Raw genomic sequence first — 27,025 nt, 5'->3', positions numbered from 1 at the left:
GCTTGTATTTCAGCCTTGTAGAAGCCTCAGGCAGGGCTCTCCCAAAGTCTAGGCTTAAGTTAAGTAAAGTGTGTTACCAGACTGTGGCTTTACATCAACATGCATCAAATTCTTAGGGCAAAAAGAGAGCATCCTCTTTTAAAACACCTCACCAAACCTGGTTTTACAGAGTTGTTTTCCTGTGTTTTATTTATTTTTTGTTTAATTTTACTGATTTGTTGTGATTTGTCTACACGGTAATGTCTTTTTAATCAACTTCACTGTTCATAGTTGATTGTTGAAGCAGTTTTCAATATAAATTTAAGATTTAAATTTTCATTTTAATACAATAAAGGTAATAAGACTTTATATATTAAAGGAACAATGTTCCCTTTTTTATCTGGTCTCATACAGAAGCTGGCATAGTCACAATATCTTTGTCTTATCAGAATAAATCAATGTTGTATTTATGTAAAAAAAAAAAAAAAAATGCAATAGCACAAGAGGAACAAGCTGGATAAAGGATATCCACCAGGTTATTAAATAGTATGAGAGAGAAATGAAGAATTTCACACCAAACCGAAACATCCCACGGTCCATTTGAATGACAATACCCGTATGTAGTGCATCAGATGCTGATGAACTAACAGTGTTGTTTACAAAGAAAGTGGCATAATGACATTTGTCTCTCTGTCTGTTTGTCTAACAGGAAAGTGACAGTTTGTGGTGGGATGCTTTCGCTACAGAGTTTTTCGAAGAGGACGCCACTCTCACGCTCTCCTTCTGCCTCGAAGATGGACCAAAGAGATACAGTAAGAAAAGAATATTATTTCATTTGTTTAATCTTTTAAAAATACTTAATTGTTTTCTTATGGTTATTACTAAATTGTATGATGCCATTGCAAGTGAAACTAATCTCTCTTTGGGTGAATTTCAACAAGTATGCATCATGTTTGAACATTTCAGTTTTCACAAACATCAGGAGTGTTTTTTCACTTTCATTCAGGTTGTGCAGTGTTCTGATGCACTGGGCATAAATGAAGTTTTTATATGAACTGCCTGTGTCTAAAATCACTCCTCATTCATTCACTCACTACTGCCTGCACTCTAGAAAATACTGCAACAGTTTCCATAATTTTTTTTTTTTAAAGTTCAGACAACTAATGAAAATATTTTCAACCAACAAACTGCATTAAGGGAGATGAATTACTTTTCCTCTTCAATCAAAGTTGTTTTAAGTTACTTCATGATGGGTAACATAAGCACAAGTCTGTTAGAGTACTATTAAAAATTAAGTTCTTTCAGATAGTATTTCTACATTATTTTAAAGGAATTCTGGTGTGTTGTATACTTGATTTCTGTAATTATGAACATAAGTTTATAAATTTACAAATTTTAAAAGTTACGTTTTTAAAAGTTTTAGGTAAAAAATTTAGTTATCAAGCCAAATTCACTAAGTTACCTCAACTTGGATTTAGTTTAGATCAACTAATGTAGAAATTTGAGTTTAAATTACACACGATATTAAGTTCAAGGAATTACCAACAATATTATGCCAACCCAACCCATTACAACATGTTTGCAACTCAAAAGGTTTATCAAAATCTTTGAATTTGAATTTTTTACTTGCATTCATGCTTTTAATTAACCCACTGACCTTATTTTCCTGAAAGGGGCTTAAACTGTCATTTTGTTGGTAACGTGGGACCACTTATGCGCATGTTGATGTCCCAGTAAGAGTCAAGGCATGTTTATTAGTATCTGTGAAGCACAGCTAGCCATTATGTTTTACTGAAAACACCCACTTTCTGACGCTAAGACACCTCAGTCTGTGGTGTTCATCATTTCTGAGACTGACTTTGTGCTAAAATGAAAAAATAAAGCGCGGTTTTCCTACTTTGCTTTAACCTGCCGTGTCTTCTTCCAGTTAAGTTATTGATTTCCTACATTTTCCAAAAGGCCTTTATAACACCTCTCTGAAAAAATGTGTGAACTTGTTGAGTAAGAGAGTGAGACTTTTTTCAGTAAAGATTTGTGCCACTGAGTCAACCATTCCTGCATTCTGCTCAACTGAGGTGCTGTCAGTGAGAAAATTGGTCTCTCTCTCTCTCTCTCTCTCTCTCTCTATTCTAACAATAGCTTTTTCTGTGCATGTGATTGCTGAACATTGGTGCAACATCACACGTAACTACTGGTAACCTCTTTCTGAAAATTTCATCACAGGCGTCTATTGTGGGTTGCACTTTTTAAATAAACATGTAAGTATATGCCACAGTATTGAAAATAGGCAGATTACTGGGTGTATCTGTATTGAGACACAAAAATCTGTTTTTGTAAAAGATCATTGTGGTGGTACTTTGTGACAGTGTCCCGCTTTATGCCTAGAAAAATGTAGAACAACCCGATGACACATCTGTAGTGGAAATGTTTTATTTCCAATAGAATTGTTAAGTTAAAGAAGTCACGTTGAGTGTTATTTACCATGTAGATGGTTTCAGTGATCCCTGACAGTTTGTGCACCTCAAGGCCTGGATCAACATGAATCTCTAATGCATCTATTATGAAGTACCTGGTTCTAACAGTGAGTTTAACCCAAATAAATGCAGTTCATAGAAACATGGTAAAACATTTCAAGGTTGAAATCAGTTGTTTCCTACAGCTTTCTTTCAATGGCTTTTTTTCTACAGCGATGGCCTTGGAAGACAGTGTGTACTGCAGTATTTAGAGCCCACTACTATACCAAGACGAAAGAATAAAACCTGATTTTTAATAAAAATTAAAACTATTGGCCGTAACGCAAACCCATAATATCTTCAGCTTATCAAGGAGACTGCCTTGTTTAGAGAATATTGAGGAAGACATTGAAAGAAACTTTGAAATGTGAATTACAGTGAGGAAAAATACCTCTGGCACCATCGTTCTTGCTATACATTGGGCTGATTACGTCTCATTCCTGTAAAGGAAATCAGTCAGCTATTAACTAAGAATTTAACTATTACAGAATGAAACTGTGTGAAGACTGTAAGCGGGGGAAATAGGTAGCTTTCCTCTGCGCAAAATGTTAAATACCTGGCACTTTCAGCACATTTAAGCACATTTAATAACATAGTGAGTTTATTTATTCCAAACAGTCACTTCATGGGAATCAGTAAAATTATGCTGGTTAAACCCCTTCATCAAGAAGTAGCTACATCGCTTAAGTTTCCACAAAACAACAAATGGTTGACTACTATGCTTTGGAGATGTTGGTAGGACCATTTCATAACTTTGGAGATGATCAGCCTTGCTGATTCTCTATTTTTCATTCACTTTGAATTTCTTTCCAGGACATAGAAATAGCTCCAGTTTAGATCTGCAAAGATTAGTTTCTCAACAGCTAATTAGTCTCTGTTGCACCTCTATTTACAGTCAAATAATCAATTTTGGGATTTTTTTAAGGAAAATGTGTAAAATATTTGTTGTTTGTCACTTTTCAAAAATGACAATTTGTTATCTTTCTGTGTCATTCATGACAATGAAATGAATATATTTGGATTTTGGACTGCTGGCCAGAACAAAACAGCAACAGCTTAATTTGTTACCTTGGTCTTTGGGTAGTTAAAAGAGCCTTTTATTATTATTATTTTTTTATTTTATTTTTTATTTTTTTTAATAATTTTGTGGCAGTGGGTAGAACTTTATCTTCAAAAAATCACTAGTTGCAGTACGACTTTAGTTACAGCTACAACCACATATGGCTGTTTTTATCAATTGTATTTTTTAGGATTTAACAGGAAATGCAAAGTGTTGATTGGTCATAGAAGATAGTAGGCATCTTTTTTAGCTTTGCACAGAGCCTGGCTAGCTGCTTTCTGCTGCTTCCTGTCCTTATGCTTAGTAAAACTAACTGGATGCTGGCCCGAGACCCACACTTAATGCACAGAGAGACATGAGAGTTGTATCGAACATCTCTTCTGTCATAAAGGAAGCAAGTGAACGTCTTTCCCAAAATGCTGCACTCTAATTTCCAGGCAGAATGACTCCTAGTCTTCTGTTAATTTTTTATTTATTTATTTTTTTTAATATATATTTTACAGAAAGGATTTCTAAACAGATTTCCAAGGTTTGGTTTGGATTTCTCAGCAGTTGTTTATGTGCACTCTAAGCTCAAGAAACACCACGACTTGGGTTTTAGTGTGTGGTTTTCAGGAGCAGATGACAGAGCAGAGGCTGGTACTGAGTTTGTGATATTGTCCCCTCCATCTCATCTGCATAGGTTTGTGTTTTGATATCTGAAACATATTGAATATCACACAGACATAGATAAGGATGTGGTGCTCTGAAATGAGCAGATGTGTGTGTGTGTAGTGTGTTTGTGTGTAATGCAGCTCAGTCATGGAGGAGGAGGAGGAGAGAGAGAGAGAGAGAGACAGAGGAGACAGGCAGTGGAGGATTGTTGTTAGCCGGGCCCCGGTTTGCTTTTCAAATGTAAAAATAAAAATCCCCAGTGGTATAGAGACGGTAACCCTGTTCCCTCGGGAACCGGAGGCTTAACACCATGGCGATGATGACTCACCGTCAGTTGCAAGCCTTCCTCGATTCACATTCAGGTGCGCTAAGTTACACACATGCGCACACACACAAACACATCATCCAGGAAAAATCCACCAGCCTCATATGTACCAGGCAACAGATCTGACTCCAAAGAAAACTAAGAATCTGAAGGCGCTTGTTGTTGAGTCTTTACAGCAGCCTTTGTATTACCAGCTATACACTGGATATAGAATGTAACAGTGTCTCATATAGCAGTACCTCTTGTCATGTATATATTCCAGTTAATTATTTTTGCACCCTGCTTAGTGTTGTTATATTTTTAGTTACAGCTTCTGAGCTACTTACAGTCATTCAGCAAGTAAGAGGATTTTAGTGTCTTGCTCAAGGTAACTTAAAAGTTTTTAGTGAGACATTTTGAGTCAGAGAACTCACTCAGTGTTTCTCAAATTATTTGCTGTACAGTCATATTTAGGGTTGGGTATTGTTTGTGTTCTACCTACAGTACCTATTTTGATTGTGCTAATTCTGAATATTTAAAGGGCAGATTAGTTACTCAAAAATCCTGCTGTTACCTAATGCATGGGTGGTAATCATCTAATGATTTAATATAAAATATTATACTATAACAGACAAAGGAGATATTTTTCTGCGTACATTATTTTTATTTTTAATATCACAGTACATTTTCCTGATTATTCTTATACACTTTTACAGTGTGTTATTAATACTTTTATTAATGTGAAGGGTCATACTTCCCATCACTGTTTATCACGGTGAACAGACAATTATATTAATTCATAGAATTCCTCTCTTTTTAACAAATGAAGTTAGCACACTCATAGTTTGACTGCACATTCCCTGGGAGGTGGTACTGCAGACTAGATGCTTTTTTGTTTGTAGGTCTCTCCTGGTGCATGAGAGAACTCCCAGAACTGTGTTGCCAAAAGGGTAGTCAAGTTACTTTAGTCATAGTGATGTGAGGTAAGCATCGGAGTTACTGAAAGTCTGTGTGTTGTGTTCGCCGTCACAAAAGAGGAATAAAGAGTCCCGCAAATAAATGTTAGCAAGTGAAACACAAAACTAGATAAAGTATTCATCACCGTAGCGACGGTGTGCTGTTTTCTGGTAACAATAGCAGAGTCTAATCGTGTCCTTGTAAAGCATTCTGAATCAGCATTTGCTAAGGTTAAGGGATTGTTTCGAGACAATCAAACAATGTGTGCTGTTCACCTGCTAATTCAGCAACTTAGCAACGACTGAGTTGGTTATCAGAGGACAATGCTAGTTTATTATTATTTATTATTGGACAAACTATTTGGAGACGGAACACACACGGCATTCAACTTATATATAACTATTGTTGCAGCTGGATAGTCTAGCATGAAGGAAATGTGTTTAGTAACCAATAAGCAGAATCAAAAATAAACTTTCCTGATGATTCTTATTGAATTAGACTTCTGGAACAGGCTGTAGGTTAGAACTAGTTCTCATTGCCAAACCTTACTCATGCCGGATGCTTACATTAGAGATGCGCCTGTGAACAGCTTTATTTATTTATTTTTTTTTTTTGCTTATCAATCAGTTTTGTTTACTTTTAAATACACAATATTGTATAGTCTGACAGAACACTGCTATTGCTACTTTTTCTCTTATTTTTAAACTAACCGTAGCGCATACTCTCAATAATATAGATTGAATTTAATAATAAAAAAATGAAGAGCAGTTTGGAAAGATTGAGTTCCTAAAATATAAAACAAAAATCTACCTTTAGCAGCTTTAAAGCTAAAATTAAAAGCAATTCTCAACTGGCGTATGTGTCCATCTGTTGAGAAGAAACATGCATTAAAAATGATATATCTTTTTTACTACTACTATAGAATACGACCATGGTGAGCAATGAAACACACAGAGAACAACAATACATGTAATATAAATAGTGTAAGCAGGTATCTTTAGACAGTTATGTGATTTAAATGTGTGAATCAAGAAATCTTCTCTCCTTGATGCTTTAATCCTCACCTTTCTTATTCTGCAGAATCATCCTTGTGGCACAGGAATTTCTGTCTTCTCTGTTATCTGCAAGTTTTTGACATTCTTCATGCTGTGCCTTTTGATTTCACTGTTGGCAGTTCAGAAATTTAAGCTCATTCTGCTGTTGTGCTCATTGTTAGTCACTCTGCACAAGAGCATCGGCTAACTGCCTAACATACAAAATGTAAATGTGACCGCCTGTGATCTTACTCTAAAATAATCTCCCAGCTTCCAGCTCTGTGAGCAACGTGGATATACAGTATGTAGTTATTGTCACGCAGGTCAGAACAACACTGACCAGCAGAGATGGGAGGGTGTGGGAAGTGGAAAGTGGTTAGCAGTGGTTAGAGGGGCCATGCATACACATTGCAAAAGGTACAGTAAAACAAAAGGTTGTAACATTTTGCAGTGGAACAACAACATCTCTTCTGAACAATAGATTTTTAAGTTCTCAGCAGTACGGATGAATCCTTAGGCTGAAGTGGGATAATAGATTTGTGCTTCATGGTATCATTTTCTCATGGCATTTCTGCAATGAAGACAGAATAAGTGTATCTTTCCAGATCAAACATACTGAGCAAATGAAAATGGCAAGTCTTTAGATTTGTGTTTTTTTAAACGGCTTAAGCTTCGAAAAGCACATACAGTTATATGTAATGTTATTTTCATTACAGTGCTTATTCATTATTCCATTGAAACAATCCGAATATATTTATTATTCCGCAGAGATGTTTTCTGTATAATGTCTGGAGGTATAAATGTCCTCAAATCCTTGCTGAAATTGAATCATATTTATTTGAGTCATACAACAACTTATACAATAATTACAAGGAAACAATCATTTCTCTCCATTCTGAGGTGCTCTAATTTCATAACGTTCAGCGGATGAAAAATTAGAAAAACTAATTTACCTAATCTTTTTTTTTCTGCAAGGACCTGTGTTTAGGTGTTTTGCAACTCGTCAGCTGCTCTTCATTGTGGCTTCTCCGAGGAAATCGCTCATATTGGAAATGCCTGTGTGTCAATTGAGGACAAATGATATTCGTTTGTTTCCTCCATGAGCCCTCACTGTCCCTGTGCTTCCTATCATCTTATCCTTATTTCTGAAATGAGTTCTGACCTTTTACTGGGTTTAAAACAATTAGTTATTGTCTAAGTAGTCAATCTATAGGAAATGAGTCTTCAGTCTTGTCAGTTTTGATATTTAGCCATTTGCACTTGCTTGTCTCTCTTTTATAGATTTGTGAACATAATATCTTGGGGGTTTGGGACTGTTGGTAGGACAAAAGAATTTTTTAAAGCCTGTATCTTATGTTCAGGGAAATTAAAATAGGCCGATGATAGCAGTGGATGGAGGCATTATTTTATTGGGCTGCCCATTTATCCATTCTTGTGAAGAAACTGCAACCTCACATGTTGATGGACACATACAACCATATAACGGTCAGTTATAAAATCAACATTAGTTATACCCGAAACATGACATAGCATTTATCAGGCAAAGCCAAATATTAATTTATGGCTTCTCAAACTCCTCTAAATTTGTCGCCTTTCTTGTGTAATATCACCTTCAGCTCTATAATAGCTTGTGAGGGACATTTTTCACTATTTTTTCCACATTTATCAGAAATGGATTTATCAAAATATCTTAGACTGATTTTTTATGAGGAAGGAAAACAACCTCAGCTTGTGTTTCGTTTTGTTACTCAGATATTGTGGCGCCTTAACATTATTGTGCCTGCTAACATACCTCAGATAGAATTTAACATCCAAACAGTGTTTTCTTTGTTGCTCATTTATTGTGTTTTTCTTCCAAGTGTTAGTTGTTCCATTTTTTCAGATGTGATGATTTTTTTTTTGCTTTTTTAAAGTTTACTTTATTGTCAGCACAATACATTTGGTATTGGTCTGTTGTCTGCAATTCAAGCAAGCAATTTAAAGACGCCCATCTGGCTTTTGCAAAACTGTGACCGGCAGTTTAACTACTTTCTGACAATTTTCAGAATAAGCAAGAGAATAATTGATAAGAAAAATGATAACCAGTTGCAACGTCAAGATCAAGTGCAGGGTAATTTTCATCGACTGTTGTGACTAATGGATTATCATATTCACCTTGTAGTTTTGTTGTCTACCAGCCATCTACACACTGACTTAGAAAACCTTCAAATGACAGTTTGTTTCCTGGTGAAAATGCAGAGATTTGACAGTTTTAAGTGCCAGAACATGTGGCTGCAAGGCTGCCTGAATAATTTCTCACCCTTTGTCACTAATGAAAAGCAAACCTTACCAGATCTTCTGTTGCTTCTAATTGTAATCTACATGTATCAGTAACAATAACCATGACAGAAGACGACATAAGCAGCTTATCCAGACAGACTGCATTATTTCTTGCCTCGCCTTGTTCTTGCAAAGATCTGAAGACCACGAAATGTGAGCAGTGAGAATTTGCAGTCTCAGATATGTCATTGTATTTTATAGCATCATTGGAAATAAAACTTAATAAAGTCTTGAACTGCCATGACAGTATATTGCTTTGATAAAAGTTAATATTTTTAATATGTACTTGTTGGCATCACATCGCATCTTTGGACCGAGGGTGTTATGGCGCTTGGGTTATTTGTGTACCCCAGTATATGTGTAAAATATTTCTCCATCGGTGCAGGCCAATTATTGTTTTCTACAGTACACCGAATATTCAGAAACTCTATCTAATTATACTCTCAATTGCCATGGCCTTAACATTCGCCCCAGTACCTTGTCTGGCTCTGCAATCTATGAGGCATCTGATGAAAGCTGCACTCCATGATGCAATCAAAGAGCAAGGCTCATTTTAGAAGTAGTTCAAACAAGAGATGGAAAACTCTGCATGTTTAGTGGGCTGGTTCAGGGCAAACTGCAAAAGTGATTCACAACGCATTTACAATTCATCTAGTTATTCTTGCATTGCAGCACGCAATAATTGCAGCGATAAAATGACCACAGCTAATAATCTTTAAGCAAGCATGAGGACATAATGAGGAGGAAGAAAACACGTGGAAACTGTTTTAATATGTGTGAAGGAATGAACCAAACTGCCTCTGCTGTAAAGTAAGCTTAACAAGGAACTCACTTGGTGCTATGAATTAAAAGCGGTAAATTATCAATCAATAAACACATTACATCCAGTTGAAAGTGTGATAATAATTGCATCTTTTCTTAGACCAAATTCTGTACAACAAGATCATAATGGGTACCTCAGGTTTGCTCAGCTCCTTGTGCGTAGTCAGATTTATTTAGCTACTTACATTATAGAAATAGTTTTACAAGGCATATTCATTAAAAAGGTTTTACACCAATCTCAGTGAAGTTGCAAGCAGCAGATGTTAAACCTTCCTTTAACAAAGGTTGCAAATTTTAACCAGCTCACCTATCCAGTAGTTAGACTCATTAATAATAGTTAACCCATAAATCCCTAACATGAATGAAATGCAGTTGATCTTTTTCCACAACCATTTCAAACTGCTCATGATTACAGTAAAAAACAGATTAAATGAATTATCAGGTAAATGACTTAATTGAAATTTTTGCACCACTCTTCTGCTAATCAGTGATTGACTTGAAAAAAACCCCCAAAGTATTAAGCACTGTAAAATGGTGCACAACTTACAGGTTTCGTGGGATGAAGTTATTTGGGTCAAATCAAGTGTGTTTGACACATCTAATTGATACAACAGTCGGACCCATAATTTTTTTTATCAACAGAACTTTAGTAGCTGTAACTTAGCTTGACCCACTCGGCTCACAGTTGACTCCAGTCTTAAAGATTTTAAATTAAATCATGAGTGCACCTTCTCTACATGATGAAGTTTTTTTTTTTTTTTTTTTTTTTTACAGTATTAACTTTAGTACAGCTGCTGGAAACAGCTGCTTAACTTCAACAGATGTCCGCACATATTGTTACACCAATTGTATCAGCCTAGGCAGTCCATCATTTCATGGCAAAATGATGAAGAAATAATACAATAATTAGCATTTGTTCCTCTTTTAGCTCCTCTCTTTTCTCCACCATTTGCTGAGAAATTGTCTTTCTGTTTAGTTGTTAAATGTTCTACTATGTAACTCCTTGCTCACTTTTCCTGCCTGCTGTTTGCTGCTGGTCAAGTAGCATCCAGTGTGTTTATCAGGACTTGTTAGGTGAAACCAGCTTCCTGCCTCTGCTGGAAACAGGACTGACTGCATTGTACAGTAAATGTGCCGTAAAATGAAAATAATGAAATTGAGTAAAAGCTGCATAGAGCTGCAGGGTTGCATGAAAATTCTCCGTGGTTTCATCAGTAAAAATTACCCCTGTCACACAACATGTAGTCTTTTGGCTTTATATTATTTTAAATAAAGGAATTCAAAAAACATATGATAATGCAGAAATGTTCAGAAATAAGAATCACAAATATGTCTGCAGCAGTGCTAAGTAATGAAGTTTATTTCCTTTTTGCACTGTAACATTATTGATATGCACGGTGGCCTTTGTATATCATTACATGATGATGTTAATGGCTAGTCTGAGTCCAGACCACATCTTTATGATGTTTACAAGTCTTCCTCAGTGTTAAACACATTATCTCTCGGCCCTGCACATAATCAAAATGATGTTTGCAGACAGAGGTGGGCGAAACAGCCAAAATATTACCACTGTCTTCTTTTTTTTTTTGCATATTGATTATCACAGTATACATTTAATATTATTCATGAGGATTGTTTTGTGGTAATTATCAAGATCGTTTCATCGCCCAGTGTTGTCCCCTGCCTTTGTTAGTGTATGTGTTCAAGCTTGTATCTGTGCCTCTGTATCTTTTTGTTGTGTCGTCTCTGTTTGAGCGGCAGCGAATGTTTGTGTGTGCATGTGCATGCCTTAGTGTGTGTGTGTGTGTGTGTGTGTGTGTGTGTGTGTGTTGGCTTGAGAGTTAAAGGGATCTCAATGCTTCTGTGGTGGCAGTTGTTTTGAAAGGAGGGGAGATGGGGGGGGTGGGGGGGGGGGGCTGTGTGCGAATCTGCTTTACACAGAGATGGATAGGATGGATTGAAGGTGTAGAGCGGTGATTGGCAGGCGGGATGATGCGGCCCTGGCTCAGCTGCAGCGCTGAGATGTAGGCTGCTGCTGATTGACAGTCGAGCCGAGCCTGGGAACCACAGTGCTGGATTGGCCACAAAGAAAGACAGAGAGAGAAAGTGCAAGAGAGGAAGGAGAGAAATTATAAATTTAAACATATATATATAGCTTCAACATTTTGCTGTCTATTCTGTTCCTGCGTAGTTCGATACTGCCATCTATTGTAAACTATGCTGGTAGTATTTTTAAATGTCTGAGAGCTGACTTTGTACTAAACTGCCTTATATGTGCTTAACTGAATTTAAAAAAATAGAGGGACGAGGGGAGAGATACAGAAAGTAAGACTACTAAATGATAGTGAACCCCTGAGAGAAACAAGCTGTGAATCACAAGGGAAGCAATGTGAGGATGAAGAAATCTCTCTAATGTATATGAGCAGGCAATACTACCAATAATGTAAGTGCTGGCTGTGTCTGAATAACAAACATCTGATGTGAAGTAAGGCAGCTTTTGTCCTTGACAAGAGCTTTAGCCTGAGGCTGCACAAAATATTTTCATTCATTAATTGTTTTTTATTATATAAAATGGGAAAAGGTTCATAGAGACTAAGGTGATGACCTCAGGTTACTTGTTTTTTTCTGATATACAGCTCATTTACAGTAATATAAAACTGAGATGTGGCACATCCTCAAATCTTAGGAACCAATGAGTGTTTGCTTACATAATTAAGCGATTATCAAAATTGTTGTAGATTAATTTCTGTCTGTCAACTAATCAGTCAGTGAGCAAGCTGTTACAACACTCCTTCTCTCCTTGTCAGATTCTTGGAATGTCATTCTCAAGGCATGTGTAGTCATAATTCCTGGTCTTTACTTACAGAAAAATGTCTTTTCTATGTGCATGTGGAAGTGGTTTAGAGATACTGATTGCTGAGGTCATGCAGGGTGTTCAGTTCATCTTGCTGTTCATGAAACTGCCATTAAATAAGTTAATTGCTTTTTCCCACTGTTTGGTGATCTAAGTTTTGTGTCTAACCCAGTGTTATACAACTTTGTGCTCTGGCCTTGGATATGGACAGTCTCTGAATGACAGCAGAGCTGTAAATACGGGCTTTGTGAAGCTTACAGCACACAGGTTTTGATGAGCTTGTGTGACAGCATGAGGTGCTCATTTTATTCAGCTGTAACACAAAAACGTCATTGTCTGTCTCCGTCAGTACGGTTTGACCTAGAGGTCCATGCGGTACTGTTTTATTTGAAACCGCGCGCTGTCCGCTCCTGCAGGATTTCCGACCATTACCTCCCACTCCCGCAGATCCACGATCCCTCTTCTGCCTGCACCTGCAGAGATTCTGAACACTCACGCTTGCAACAATGCTTTCTCCTGAAAGCGTGTCTGCCCCGTACCGTAGGGAAAATCAGACACACACAGCTCTTATAGATTTCTTTAGAATCTAAAGGAATGCTGTCTATGTTACTCAAATGATTAAAAAGCCACCTTTGGAGCATGTAAACTAAGAGTGAATGTTGCCTTTAATTGTAAAACCGTAAGAAATACAAGTGAATAAATCAGGTTAATGGATCATGTTTCTTTTGTCTCTGATGGTTTATGTTATTTCGCATAGCAACACACATAAATATTGCTGGATTGTTAGATGTTAGAGCAGCAGCAGTTACTGTGTACAGATCGGATTTGGATTAGATAGAATAGACTGTTTATTTTAATTTAATGGAAACATGTATAAATCACAACACAGTGAGTCTAACTGAGAGCAAGAGTGAGTATTTTAAAAAGAGAGCAAAAAAGACAAACTGAACTGAAATGCCGCCTTTTATTATTGTGTTCTGAGGTTTTTTAGTATTTTGTTCTGCTTATGAATATACCTAGCCTGCGGGCGGTTATGACCAGCTAATACACACGGAACGTAGAATGTGTTCTTTACATTCTCAATTTATAGTTTAAAAAAGTCAAAAAATATATACCAATTTGCAAAACTTGACATTGTAACATATCCGTTCATGTCTCTGTACATTACTTGGAAAACAGGAGTTAAACCAACAAGATAAATCACACTAAAGACTAATTAGCCTCTTAACCTGTTGTTTTCCCTGAAGTAGATTTTTTAAATCTGATTATTATTCTTTGTGTGATAGTGTCAACTTCCTCCAACATTAAATCTATATGATGATTATAATGAGCGAATATTCAAACACCATCTTTTTATTTAGCAGTGCGGTGTTTTTTCCCTTTTATTCCTCTTTGAAAACTTTCCTTTACACTAAAGGTTCTAAACTAGAGTCTACTTTTTTTTCTTTTCTTTTTTTAAACTTTTGCGTATTTGAACAATTTTTGGATGCACATCATAAGTAATGACTGACCCACCGATGGGCCGCTTATTAAGTGAAATAGCCTATTTTGCTTTTTAGACACTGTAAGCCAACTGAAAGACAGAAAGACACTGAAATTCAGCAATCATCTAAATTTTTACTGGAGTACAGTGAATTTACATGCATGTTTTAAAGAACAGGCTCAATGAAGTCTGTTTTGAACAATAGTCAGGTGCACATATGAACAGTGAAACTTTTTTTTTTAGACCTTTCTTTGTATTCTTTACTCCTGTTTGGGTATTAAAAAGTACCTTTGCAACACTGGCCGTTGTGACAAATCAAAGTCTTTGGATTTTACTCTTTGGATACTTTCAGACCTACACTATAACACTACTGTCCAGCCAAAAAAAAAAAAAGAAAAGAAAATGGAGTGAGCTCCATACAGCCAAAGAATTTTCAAAGGAAGAAGTTTAAATCAAAATGCAAAACAAGTATTAGCAATAACAGTTACTTAAAGTTGTGTAACTTACCCAAACTGCAGCAGCAAGTCTCTCCAGAGTCAGCAGGCAGCAGAGATCAGGAGTAATGTCCACAGGCTAGTGAGCTAACAAGCACCGGCTCTGGTACATGAATGAATCTGATAAGCTCTGAAGGTCCTGAGTGGTCTGTTTGGGTATTCTTCAATTTGTATCAAAAATAGCCAGAAATTATTTTTTCTTTTTGTTGACCTTTGGCCACCTGTAATGTGGAGGGATTCCAGGAGGCAGAAAGTGTTTCAGTGTTCATATGGCCACCTGACAATAACAATGAAGTCATCCTGCATGCAGTTCTTGTGACCGACAGCTTTGACTGATTTGGCCATTTACCCACAAATCCAGTACTATGAAACAATGGATGCACAATATATTGTTTCAGCATCGACATTGTGATTTGACATGTCATTAACTGCTTGATACAAAAACTGACATTGTTCTCATTTTCTGTGACTGAGTTCTTATATAGACCGTATTTTTTAACTGTAATTTTAAGACCGTTAACATGCAGTCTCAACGTGGGCACAACACTGAAGATAAAGAATTGATTGCCCAAAGAAATGCATAGAAATAATTCAGCTACTGAAAGGATGATGTTGACCAAAACCAGATTCTCTGTACTCAGTGTTTTGCAATTGTTACACACATACAAGACACACAACCAATTTGTTTCAGTCATTTAGATGAGCACCACAAGGCTCTGTATGAGTGCAAAGCCAGATCTGAATGCCATCCAAAGCAGTATTATGCCAGATGAGTAAGGCTCCAATGAATTTTATGTTTGATGTTGATGCACACCTTTTCAATTCCACCCCAGTTTTTCTAGAAAGGTTTATTCTTTCCAGTTATTCATGTCATGTGGTTAAATATTGCAATAAATATCGCTGAAAAACAAAATATTGCAATGGCTCGATTTTCGCTTTTTTTCTCCTCACTATCATTCAGCCCTAATTAAGGGAATTAATTCTAAGTCTAATAGCTGCAATGGCTGCACGGTGGCAATTAAGACATTAACTCGGGCTAGATGATTGTTAGGTAGTGGCAGAACAGAAAGAGTTTTACTATTTCTGTTTATTTTCCACCTGGTGATAAGCCTGTTATCGGTCCTTCTCTGGCAACTGGCCTCCTCTCCTTTCTGTGTGTGGTTTGTGCAGCCAATCAGATCGGATGACACCAGTCTGAGTTAGAGCTGAGTGAGGTGAACATGGTGGCGGCTACTTCACATTATCAGGCAAAAAGTGAAAGGATGTTTATTACAGCATGGAGGCAAGTTTCCTTAGGCAGAAAAAGATTCATCAGCCTCGCACAGTGTTGTGGTGATTTGAGTGTGGCGGATCAAGCTGGCACATTGTAAAATCTCCAACAATTATCAGAAACAGTCACTCAATTTCCATGACAAGAGGCAGCAGCACCTTGTTGTCTGTTTGTTGGTGACAACCCCTTATCAGATCCCATTAATTTATTGGATGATAAGAGGAAAAATATATGTTCATGTTATGTAAATTTTCCCTTTGGGTTGTTTTTCTATTCCTCTATTCCTATTCTATTCTTTTTTACATTTACGTCTTAAAAATGACTTGAATTCAAAAGTAAAAGTCATCAATTCGAGGCTTAATTAGAATGCAGTAGGAATCATCATCACAGCGAACAGGTGACACAGAGAACAATGATGCAGGTGTAATCAGATTATTCTCTTCTCTTAATCAACATTTGGTGGTAGTGCCAATCAATAACAGAATGAATTGATGTGAATCCATCCATTTTTTTTTTAAATGCAGTATGTGTGAATATGTGGGTGTTTGCACAGTGTGCATTATATCTGAAAGTCTGATGAAAATATACACCAGCAGATGTGAGCATTGGTTTTGTTGCGCTGTTTGACCAGACAAGAAAGAGATGGGCCTTTTAAAGACATAATGTGGTTCTTCTGAGGCTGCTGGGAATTGTAGCCTTTTCATTCTAAAACAATATCCAATATCTAAAATAACTGACGCTTACTCTTGCACAGAAAGCCTGTGGCATGAAAGTAAAGCACATTAGGAGGTACCTGCAATTCATCTTTTTAACAAAGCAACACATAGGACTTTGCTTAGAACTATTACGGTGAGCCATTACTATTTTCTTGTGTGCTTGCATTAAGTCAGTTTTGTTTATTGACAGCAATCTACAAACAACAAAGGACTTGAAGGACAAATGAAACATTAAAAGAACAGACTTCACTGTTTTTAGGAAATACCACCCAAGTTTTTTTTTTTTGCATGTTTGTAGAATAAAGTATCAGAATAAGCAGAATACTCTTCATTTTGAAAAACATTGCATTAGGTTTGTCCATTGTGTAAGTATGTCTGAAAGGGACTTGAAGCCGACCTAGTTTCTATAGCAATAATATCCGAGAGAACCTTTCCTTATTGGGATTATGGCCATGACAGTGAAGCAGTGAGCTATGACGTTTAGCCACTGGCAGGAGGGCCCATAATTTACCATAAAATGTCCTGTTAAGTGTTCTGGACCTGTTTTTTCTAACAATACATGACTAATGGATAAATCTTTTTTTCATAGTTAGAGCATGGCTTGGAAGTACAAACAAATTAGCCCCTAAGCTCCCCAAAAACTACGCACTGCAACCAGAAAATGCAACTAGGCATGTTTTTTCTTACAGGGTTATCGGCAGCCCTAAATATTAGACGTCCTTTCTTAAAACTAAAACTAGATGTGTAAAGCCAGCCGTTTAGGTATTGTAGCACAAGATGGGCTAGTTGCAAATTATGAGTAACAAGTGAAATTGACTGCAAAATGAAAATGTAACATGTTCAAGTCTCACTGTTGTGGTGTGATGTTGTTGCACCATGACCGATAAGCAGAAAATTATCAATATTCATACATTTTCCTACTACGCTGCATGTATTACTCAGCCATGAGGCTAACTTTCTCTTTTTTCTGGACATTTCCCTGGTAAAGTGTACAGTTTCTTTGCTCTCCTTTTTTGCAATATACAGAATGTGACATTACATTAAACCCGTGCAGTGTAAATGCAGTAATATTTCTTTGTTCTTGAGCTGTAATTTTTTTGTTATTTTCAGTGTAAATTTGAAGAGATGTGCATTATAGCTATCATAGGTCTTTCAGTGACTTTGTCCATGTTATTGTTTATGTTGTTATACGAGCACAGAGAGCAATTATGCTGGAGAAACTCTATGAATTCTTTCTTTCTCTGCAGCTCCAGGGAGGTAATGCTGGTGACTTACAGAAAGGGGCTGAAAGATAAAACTGGGAAGCATGGTTGCATTGATAAATCTACTTTATTATTATTGTCATTTTCTATAATTACTTACAACCATTGGGATCACCCATAACAGAAGCCAAATTCTGCTGCACAGGAACATGTTTTAGTAGATTGGTGATGCTGTTTCGATGACTGTATGCACATAATGTAGAGAGTGGTCAGTTGCGTTGGTTTCCAGGTGGCCTGGATCAGGGTGGGAACCATTATATGTAGCTAACAGGAAGAGGGGAACAGCTATCGAAGGGCACCAGCTGTCCGTGAGGATGGGCAGGTCCTCTGGCTTCCTGTTTCTCAACACTCTGTGTGCCCCGGAGCAAAACAAAACCAGCTTCCCCTTCCAGTTTGAGAAACAATAGATGTCGCAAACAGCCCTTCTCTGCTTCCATCCTCCTCTCTCCCTCTCTCTCTTCTTCGTTGCACTTTCTCCATCATTTCTTCTCTCTGTTTCTCTGCTGCATTATCTTCTGTATCCACTTTTTCTTTTTGCTCTTCATCCACCTTCTTTCATTCCATTCTTCACTCTGTTTTGCTTCCGCCCACGCCTTCATTACTTGATTCTTACACGTTTTATATCTTCATCTCTTTCTTTGTCATCTTCTTCCTCTGTCCATTCACGTCTTTTTTGTTTACCTTATCCTTTTTTTCCCTACTGTGTGTCTTGCTGGTCTCACTCATTGTGTCTATCCTCTCACCTCTGCTTTTTTACCAGTTAAAATTGAACTATATGTAGTGAGTGGCCAATATTATGTGGTTTCTGTGTTACTGTATGTATTTTGCAAATTATTTAGATTGTAAATGCAATTTATTAAGGCAGGGATTTTATTAAAAATGTGATGAGTGAAAATTTGGTTTTATATGTAAATTTGGAACAAACTTACCCTGATTATGTTGTTTTATTAAATCTAAAAGGTTATTATGTTAAACTAAATTTTGTACAAAGATCCAATTTTTGTGTTACTTTTTAGAGGAAAATTGGAATTCTGTTCCATTACAAGACAAAAAAAGTATTGTGGTGTCTTCTGAATTAGAAAACTGCAGTAGTCACTCTCACGACTTGCATTTAGCTCCCAAATCACTGTAAGCCTACATTTTGTACTATATGAAATATACATGAAATTATGTTTAAAGCATCTTGGGAAAGTTTCCCATGAGGTCTCTTTACACACGCTTCTGGGATTTGTTTTGCTAAAAAGGAATTTGTGAATGTTTTCTACGAGTCATGATGACAAACATGCAGTTCATGAAAAATGAAGAGCGAATAGCAACATGAGCTTTTAACAGTAGAACATTCCAGAAAGGTCAACAAGATGAGTTCAGAGAGAGAAAGAAGAGAAGTTTTATCAATAATGGATAGAATTTTCATCTGCACATGGGAGAGGAGAAGAAGAATTCCACCTGGAAAACTTGCAGTGTATGCATAGCACACATACACACACTAGATGGCATGTGCACACTCACGCATATGAAAGCAAAAGTGAGCTCATGCTGACGCACAACACACAAACAAGCACACACACACACACACGTATGTATCTGCAAGACTGCAAATACACACCAATGAACAGTCACATAGACAGTCACAGACAGAAGGCACATCTCGTCTCACATTCAGAGGCTGTGGAAAAAAGTTGGCATATGTACAAAACACACACATCACAAACACACACACATTCGGGCATGTGCACGTTCCCAGTGCAGAGTTATTGACACATGGAGAAATCCATATTTATATATAATACAGTGTGGTGGAGACCCATCAGTCTCCATAGTCTATGAAAGGGCCTGCACCGCTTTACTTAAGGTATTAAATGTTTATGTGGCGCTTTTTCATCCCTCAATAACCTTTCTTTCCACACACACACACACACACACACACACACACACACACACACACACACACACACACACACACACACACACACACACACACACACACACACACACACGGAGTAGCAGTAACAGCTTCCCAAATAAGATGAGAAATTTACAAAGTCAAAATACTATGAAAATGGACTTTTTCATCTTTTGCGTGCATCTTTTTGAAAATAAATGGGTCCAAAATTCCAGGATATTTTCTTCTGTTACCAACTCTAAGATGTATTTTAGTAAGTATTTCATGCTGTATTCTAACTAGAGACACTGTAACAATGAATTCCACTCTCATGCAGCTGACAGTATGACTGCGCCGCTGCTGAAAGCATGAGTATTTGTGGTTCGATCCCCATTTCCTCCTATCAACATGTTCAAATGTGCATCAGAAGGAAAATGAACATCAAGTTGCTCTTGGCACTCATCTTGCAAGGTGTGTGTTTTTGAATGGGGGGCAAATTGTGTACTAGGGGTCAACAAAAAGTTCAGCGACTGTACCTATAAAAACCATTAACCATACCTGACTTAGATTTGGACACCATCTCTATCGAGGTAGTTTCCTTTTGCAGCAGTAGAGGCCTCCTAGTGCTTCTGCAGTGCTTGTAGGGCTCCTAAACGTCCCTTTATGTTAACATGTCAAGCACCATCTGCATCGTATGTTGAATCTCCTAAACTCTGGCAAAATGGTGACGCTTCAACTTGAATGGCCGGGTGCACAGTGTGTTGGAGAATTCACATGCCATTGCACCACAGTTTAGGTTGTTTGTGCTGAATGTTCTCTCTCAGACACCCCAGGACATTATAGTAGAGCTCTGCATTGACAGTCTGACCCAGGGGAACTACTTACCAATGCACAATGACGTGAATGTACCTTGCACTTTGTCTGTTTTTGGAACCAACAGTTTATTTCACTGTAAAAACTGCAGTTTTTTTTTCTCTCCAGTAAAAATAGATTAAACCAAATGCAGTCCATGACTAGTTCACAGTTTGCAGTAGCTATTGTGATCCAACAGTTCCACACTTTTTCACTTTGGACCGTTATCTTTAATAGAGGAAATGATGGAAGAATGTAACTCTACAATAGAAATGGTAGAGGTCAGAAAAATAAACATGATGTTGGGTAATAGTAATACATATTTCTCATGTTTTTATTCCTTTTATCATCATTTGACCTTTCAGATTTATCTTGTGACTCCTGCTGGCTTGATGAATACTTGCAGGGAGGATGGTAGAGAAACTGGACAGACATACAAAGAGTTTGACTTTTGATTTGAGTGACTGAGATTTATATCTCATGTCATGCTGCAGGTCAATGTTGACTGTGATCTTTCCCTTACTAACAAATATCCTAGTGATTTGGTTGTCTCATAATGGTTCTTAGCCATGTTTAAAGTGCCAGTTGCATTTCCAAGTGTTTAAGATGTATACTTTCTCAGTGTTTTGAAAGAAAATGTCACTATTTCTCCAAAAGAGTTTACTGTCAAAAATTAATGAGCCTCTTTTTCAAATTTACAAAAACAGTGGCACTCGATTTGATTATTTTAAAATGGGGTCAAGATTTATGAATATTTTAAAGTTGACATCACTTCACCATCTACTCTTCAGTAGTGTTCAATTTTCTTTAATTATTTTTTAACAACTTGCATCCTCCTTCCATATGTCTCACCTAAAAATAGATATTAAATATTTTTGCACAGATTGAGCCACATGCTAAACACGAATGCAAAAACACAAAACACCAATTCATCCTGTGACTGTAACTTTGAGGAATCTCCTACCTTTCCAACCCCAGCCCGTTCCCCGAGGTGAGCTGCTGAGAGCCTAGCAGGTGCCGCTGCCTCTTTTAGATCAGTGCTCGATTATCAGAGGCCAAACAGTGCAAAGCGACGCTCATTACCATTGATTCAGACTCACCAGGAGCCTCAGTCACATAAGGTGTGTGTGTGTGTGTGTGTGTGTGTGTGTGTGTGTGTGTGTGTGTGTGTGTGTGTGTGTGTGTGTGTGTCTACATCCATATTTGTTTGTGTGAGTTGTTAATTCACACTATGAGAATCCCGTTTTCAGTATGCGGTGTCTGGTTGAGGACCCAACACAAGGCAGCATGAGACGGTGCTTCACTTTAGTCCTTCAGAGTATGCATGACTGGAGTTTGGCTCAACTTATGGGAGAAATGATGCATCTCACCAGTGAGCGGAGGCATTTTTTCGGCGTTGCACTACTTGTCCCACTATTTATGGTGTGTGCAGTGTTTTGGATGGTGGTGGTGGTGGGGTGCCTTTGTCTCTTCCTGCGTGTTGTGTCCTCCCTGCGGAGATGCGCCCCGGGGGTTGATGCGGCTGGGGGGGTGGTGGACCCTGTTGAATTATGGATGGAGGTGAAGAGGGGATGAGGGGTGGCCTCGAGGGGACTTACTCCCCTCCATCCCCAACACTTCCGACTCTGCCGTACCCCTCCCCCATCCTCTCTTTCCCTCCTGCTTCCCTCTCTGCCCAAACAGTCACCATCCACGCGTGGCTTGAGGTTGGATGAGGGTGACTGGAGATGTGTCTCTCTCTCTCTTTCTGTCTTTCTGCTTTGGTGTTTTTCTGTCTCCCTTGTTACACTTTCGTCCTTATCTCCTTCTTCCTCTCCCTCCCAGATTTCAGCTGGTAAAGTCAAAATGATAGAGGTCCATTCAGCCGAAAATGGTCTGCAGATGTTGAGAAAATGAGACAAAGACATAGAGTATCTTGATTTTCATCCACTGTGACTTACCAGCAGTATTCGACTGGTGGTGAAGCTGCTTCTCACAGCTCCCATCTTCTATTAAAAAACTTGGATCATCTAATATAATATGATTAGTATGTACTATTGTACAGTATGCATACATTTGTTTCTTTTACCTAAATTGCTTTTCTCAAATGACTCAAATTTGAATAGCTTTTTTTGTATTTGCATCATGTTGTCTAGGTTTTGCCAAGGTTTCATAATGTATACTTAACAAATCAAATCATGATACAACCGATTTCTTCTCTGGCGCTGAAGTTATATAATAAGATATATGACATTTTCCAGCAATGTTGGCTGCACAGAGAATGCTGTTTACTGTGTGATTTTCCTTTTTTTTTTTTTCAGAGATGCACTCAGCCCTCAGCTTGTTAGCTGTTATAAGACAAGGGACAAAAGACTGGTGCCCCTTGTTTCAGCTGCATGGCATTTTAGGTGCTTAAGTCACATGGATTTACTCTATTTTTAGCTAATAAAGTCAAAGTGAAGATCTTTTTAATCAGCATTTTAGCATATGAAAGACAGTTGCATGTCAGTCAATATGAAACAATAACTCTGACTGCTAATAATTGGTTGTATATATTGCTAGTCTTAAGAAAGTTCTATTATATATATATATATATATATATATATATATATATATATATATATATATATTTTTTTTTTTTTTTTTTTTTTTTTTTTTTTAAACTGAAATTAGAAGGAAGCTTAAAATTCATAACCAGTTGTTTTACAGCAATATTTTAAAGTCAGTTTTTCCCAATCTGTTTAGATACAAGCGACTTGGTTACAATCATGGTCTTAGTAAAAATGTAAAAGCCCAATACTGACGCAGATGTGATGTACAACTTTTTAATAAATTACAATACTCTTGAAAACCAAACAAACACAGAAAATGTACTCAGAATGGTATCAACTCTGGTCATTGTTAAATCAAAGTCAATATAGCACTTCACATACTTTGAACTGATATTAGCTCTGCGATTGAACAAACAACTAACCAACTTCAAATAATTTCCCTGCTGTATTCAGACTTTTAGGCTAATTTCAAGCACAATTTGGCATCATGGCCGACTTTCAAGTTTGGACTGATTCTCGTGCTCGGCTTTAAAGATGCGCCTTAATTTTAATTGGGACAAAATGACATGCAGAGGAGGCGTAGTGGAATACAAACAATAATTACAGACGTGCAGGCATTTCACGAGCATGTGTAACTAACAATTTGGACTATGGAACATGCTGAAAAAAACATACTGTGTGATTGAGGAGTATAACAAAAATATGCTTGAGATTATGTTTTCATTAAATAAAATATTTCTCCATTATATCAAGCTTTGACCCTTTGTGCCCCTGTGTTTTGGTTGTTAGGATGTTGCCAGTCTCGAAAATTGAAACTAAACTCATTGCTGGAGTGCCATAATACAACATATTACGGATTTTCCTTTCTTTTCACATTCCACATTGAGGCTTTAGATGATGATGATTCTCTTGTCTGTGTTTGAGCACTATGGTTTGAGTGACAATATCCTTGATAACAGGGGACCTCTAAAAGTCAGCATCACGGTATTAAACGAGGAGCGCTCCTTGCTTTGCCACCCAGCCGCTTTCTTTTTTGAAATGTAATTTTGAACTATGTGAACAGTGGTTTCCTCCATCTCAAATGTAGCGGCATCTTAATGATGTGCTTTGGCTCGTGCATTTGGACAATTGTGCAAAAGGGGTTTTAATGAAATCTATTATTGTTTTTTCGTTGCTGGGGCAGTGGGGGAAGTGTTTACCTCACAAAATAGAATACACCAGCCCCCAAAATGACAGAAAATACAGTGAGAGAGAGAGAGAGAGAGAGAGAGAGAGAGAGAGATATTGAATTAAAGTTTTATGACTGATGAATATTTCATGTTCTGGGCAGTGATTCCCACATTCTAGTGTGTGTTTGTGCAAGTGTATGTGTGTGCGCTTATGTGTACAGGCCTCAGTATGTGCAAGTGTTCCTCTAGAATGTATGCTGGGTGTTTTAACCCCTTCTTTACTATATTAGGACACCACATTCACGTGGCATATAGGATAGGTTCAAATTTCAGACTTAATACAACACGTCTCATCAAAGTAGTTTTTGGTTGTTCCTTTTTCCTCTTCAAATTGTCTGTGATGACATCCATCCAAGGTGTGATCACATTTTAAAAGATGGGGGACAAAATTTTCTCATTACTTGAAAGAATACATTTTAAGCACAGCCAAAATGAAGTCTGTGTTTTTGTCATGGTGGTTATGGTAGGCAAGTGCCAAGAAGAACTACTGTGGGCAATTTGTACTAAAAAATACTAACTTGGAAAGACAGCACTTGATTTAGCTAATGATCATTTCATACTTGGCAGAAGCTGTGCAGGTAGTGCAGATATCTATGGTGTCAGAGGCTCAGAATAGGGTTGGGTGATATTAGAAAAAGCTGACACTGTAAGATTTTGTTTTTCTGTAATATCAATCACCAGTTGGCTTGAATACATCTAGTTTGGAAGCATTAATCATTATAGAACGATTTAGGGTGTTTTTGTAGGGAAGTGCAACTGCACTGAAAATAAATGTTTTTTTTTGTTGTTGTTGTTTTTGTTTTTTTTTTAAAGCTGTTTGAATCCTTTCTCATATGGTGCTACACTGGCAACAGCATCCAAAGTAGTGTTTTGCTTTGGATGACATTCAGATCTGGCTTTTTACTCACCATACAGAGCTTTGTGGAGCTGACTTGAATGTTCAAACAAATTAGTGGTGCTGCTCATGTAGCGGCAGCAATTGCAACACACTGCCAGTGGAGTACCTGTTTTTGGTCATCTTTCTCTAGCCAGAAAATTTTAAAACTTCTGAGTTTATGTGTGTTTTGGCAACCGTATCTTCCTTTTCAGCATTTCTCTCCTGTTACTTGCTCATTTTGCTGTGCATGTAGAGCCCATATGACAACAAACTCTGTGTATTGAAACAGATTTTTTTTTTTTTTTTAAACTTAGTGTTTCCAAGGACCCTGAAATTGGATTAAATGATGATCTGAGGGACAGATTTCTCTTGTAGAATTTCTTTTTGTACAAAGCAACAAAAAAAAGTTGTAGCATCATATGTTTAAGTAAATTTTTCATTAGATTGCATGTCCAGCATTGTGACTTTTGCACATGCACGCATTGTAGTGTTGACACCAAAACAATATATTATGCAGCCTTAGTAAAGGAAGTAACTGCAAACACCAGCGGAAAGTATTTTATACAATCAGACTGTGTCGTATTTTAATTATATTCCTCACACCAACTGTGTTTATACTCTTTGTTTTTAGTGGTACAGAGCAAAGTTAGAAAGGTCTACCTTATCTTACTCCTAAATGGGACTTCATAGTTTTGCAATGTGTTTGTTCTTGTGTTCACTTTGACTAGAAAGTGGCATTCAGAGTATTTAGAAGGTTTCCTTTGCAGATTTTTTTCTCTGTGAGATGCGTTTTACAGACAATAAGAAAGTTATTGAGCGTTTGTTGATGTTGTCTTCATTATCTATCACTACTGGCAACAGAAACTTCTAGGAGAAAACCTAAGCAGCCTAAGCTGACCACAGATCTGTTGAGGTCTGTGTGGTATGCCACAGCCTTCGGCCAAATAGTCGTTACATTCTTGTGAACCCCATGCATGGGCTCCACTGCTACACAACTTTAAAACCCACATTTGGCACCACTTATGCTTTACAGCAAAACTTTGGGACTGCATTTTTGCACAGAATACGACTTGTGGATTTTTTTCTTACTGTAGAGTAAAATCATAGACAGAAAAGCTAATAGTCAGTTGTCTGTTATATCGTTCTGAAAAAATCAAGTGCATGTTTTCACTTTTCCTCCTGTTTACATCTCAGCTCATGTCCTTTGTGAAACACTTTGCGACAATGCTGTTTGTCAGAGGCTTGACATACAGTTAACTTGAGTTGACTTAATCAGTTTGCCAATGATCTAATACACCTCCCTGTTGACTCAGTAATGGTAGCTCATAATGGGCATTTAGATAGAGATATGAGTCGATGAAGACAGACGTTTGTTTGCCAAGTAGTGGAGGCTCTCCTCAACCATTGATTGAGTTCTCAGATCAATATGTCAGCTAGGTTTTCATCCATGCATCTTTCCCCTCACCGATCATCAACAGTAACTTACACCAAGGGGGTAATAATCGATTTTAATAGTATTTTTAGCTTAGCTTATTGATTACAACACATACCGTGGCTCTGAGCAAGCGTTGGTTTGTACACACGTCACAGGCAAAAAAATCAATATTACCTATGTGAGTCTGCTGATCTACTCTGTTTTTCAGGTCCCATAATCTGTTTGCTTTAGCCTAACCTTATGTTTAGGTTATGAGATGGTGTCTATCTGAAGTTACGGAGACCATTCAGTAACTGGAAGGTCAGAGATTATCCTCAAGAGAGACATTAAATCTCTCCTCAGTCATTTTAACCTCTGGGGACTGGAATCCCTCGGGAGAGAGCTGAATGTCTTAAGATGTAAAATTGTGCAGCTGAAGTGTAAATGCTGTCCACTGGGAAAACATATGCTTCAAACAGTGCAGTGCATTCAATACATTAACTTCTGCATGTAATCCTT

General features: G+C 37.4%; 1 protein-coding gene across 8 annotated transcripts in view; it reads left to right on the top strand.

Annotated features, from left to right (window-relative positions):
* The window catches only part of ldb2a (LIM domain binding 2a), a 130,056-nt gene that overhangs the window by 55,086 nt on the left and 47,945 nt on the right, over positions 1–27,025 (top strand). For all 8 annotated transcript variants that reach the window (XM_055016700.1, XM_055016699.1, XM_055016697.1 and 5 more), the window contains exon 2: positions 689–791. In XM_055016700.1, coding sequence (XP_054872675.1) covers positions 689–791 — 103 coding nt within the window. The remainder of the gene's footprint in view (positions 1–688; positions 792–27,025) is intronic.

The sequence above is a fragment of the Amphiprion ocellaris genome, chromosome 13 (genome assembly GCF_022539595.1).
Source record: "Amphiprion ocellaris isolate individual 3 ecotype Okinawa chromosome 13, ASM2253959v1, whole genome shotgun sequence".
NCBI lineage: Eukaryota > Metazoa > Chordata > Actinopteri > Pomacentridae > Amphiprion > Amphiprion ocellaris.
This window is presented reverse-complemented; position numbering and strand designations above follow the sequence as displayed.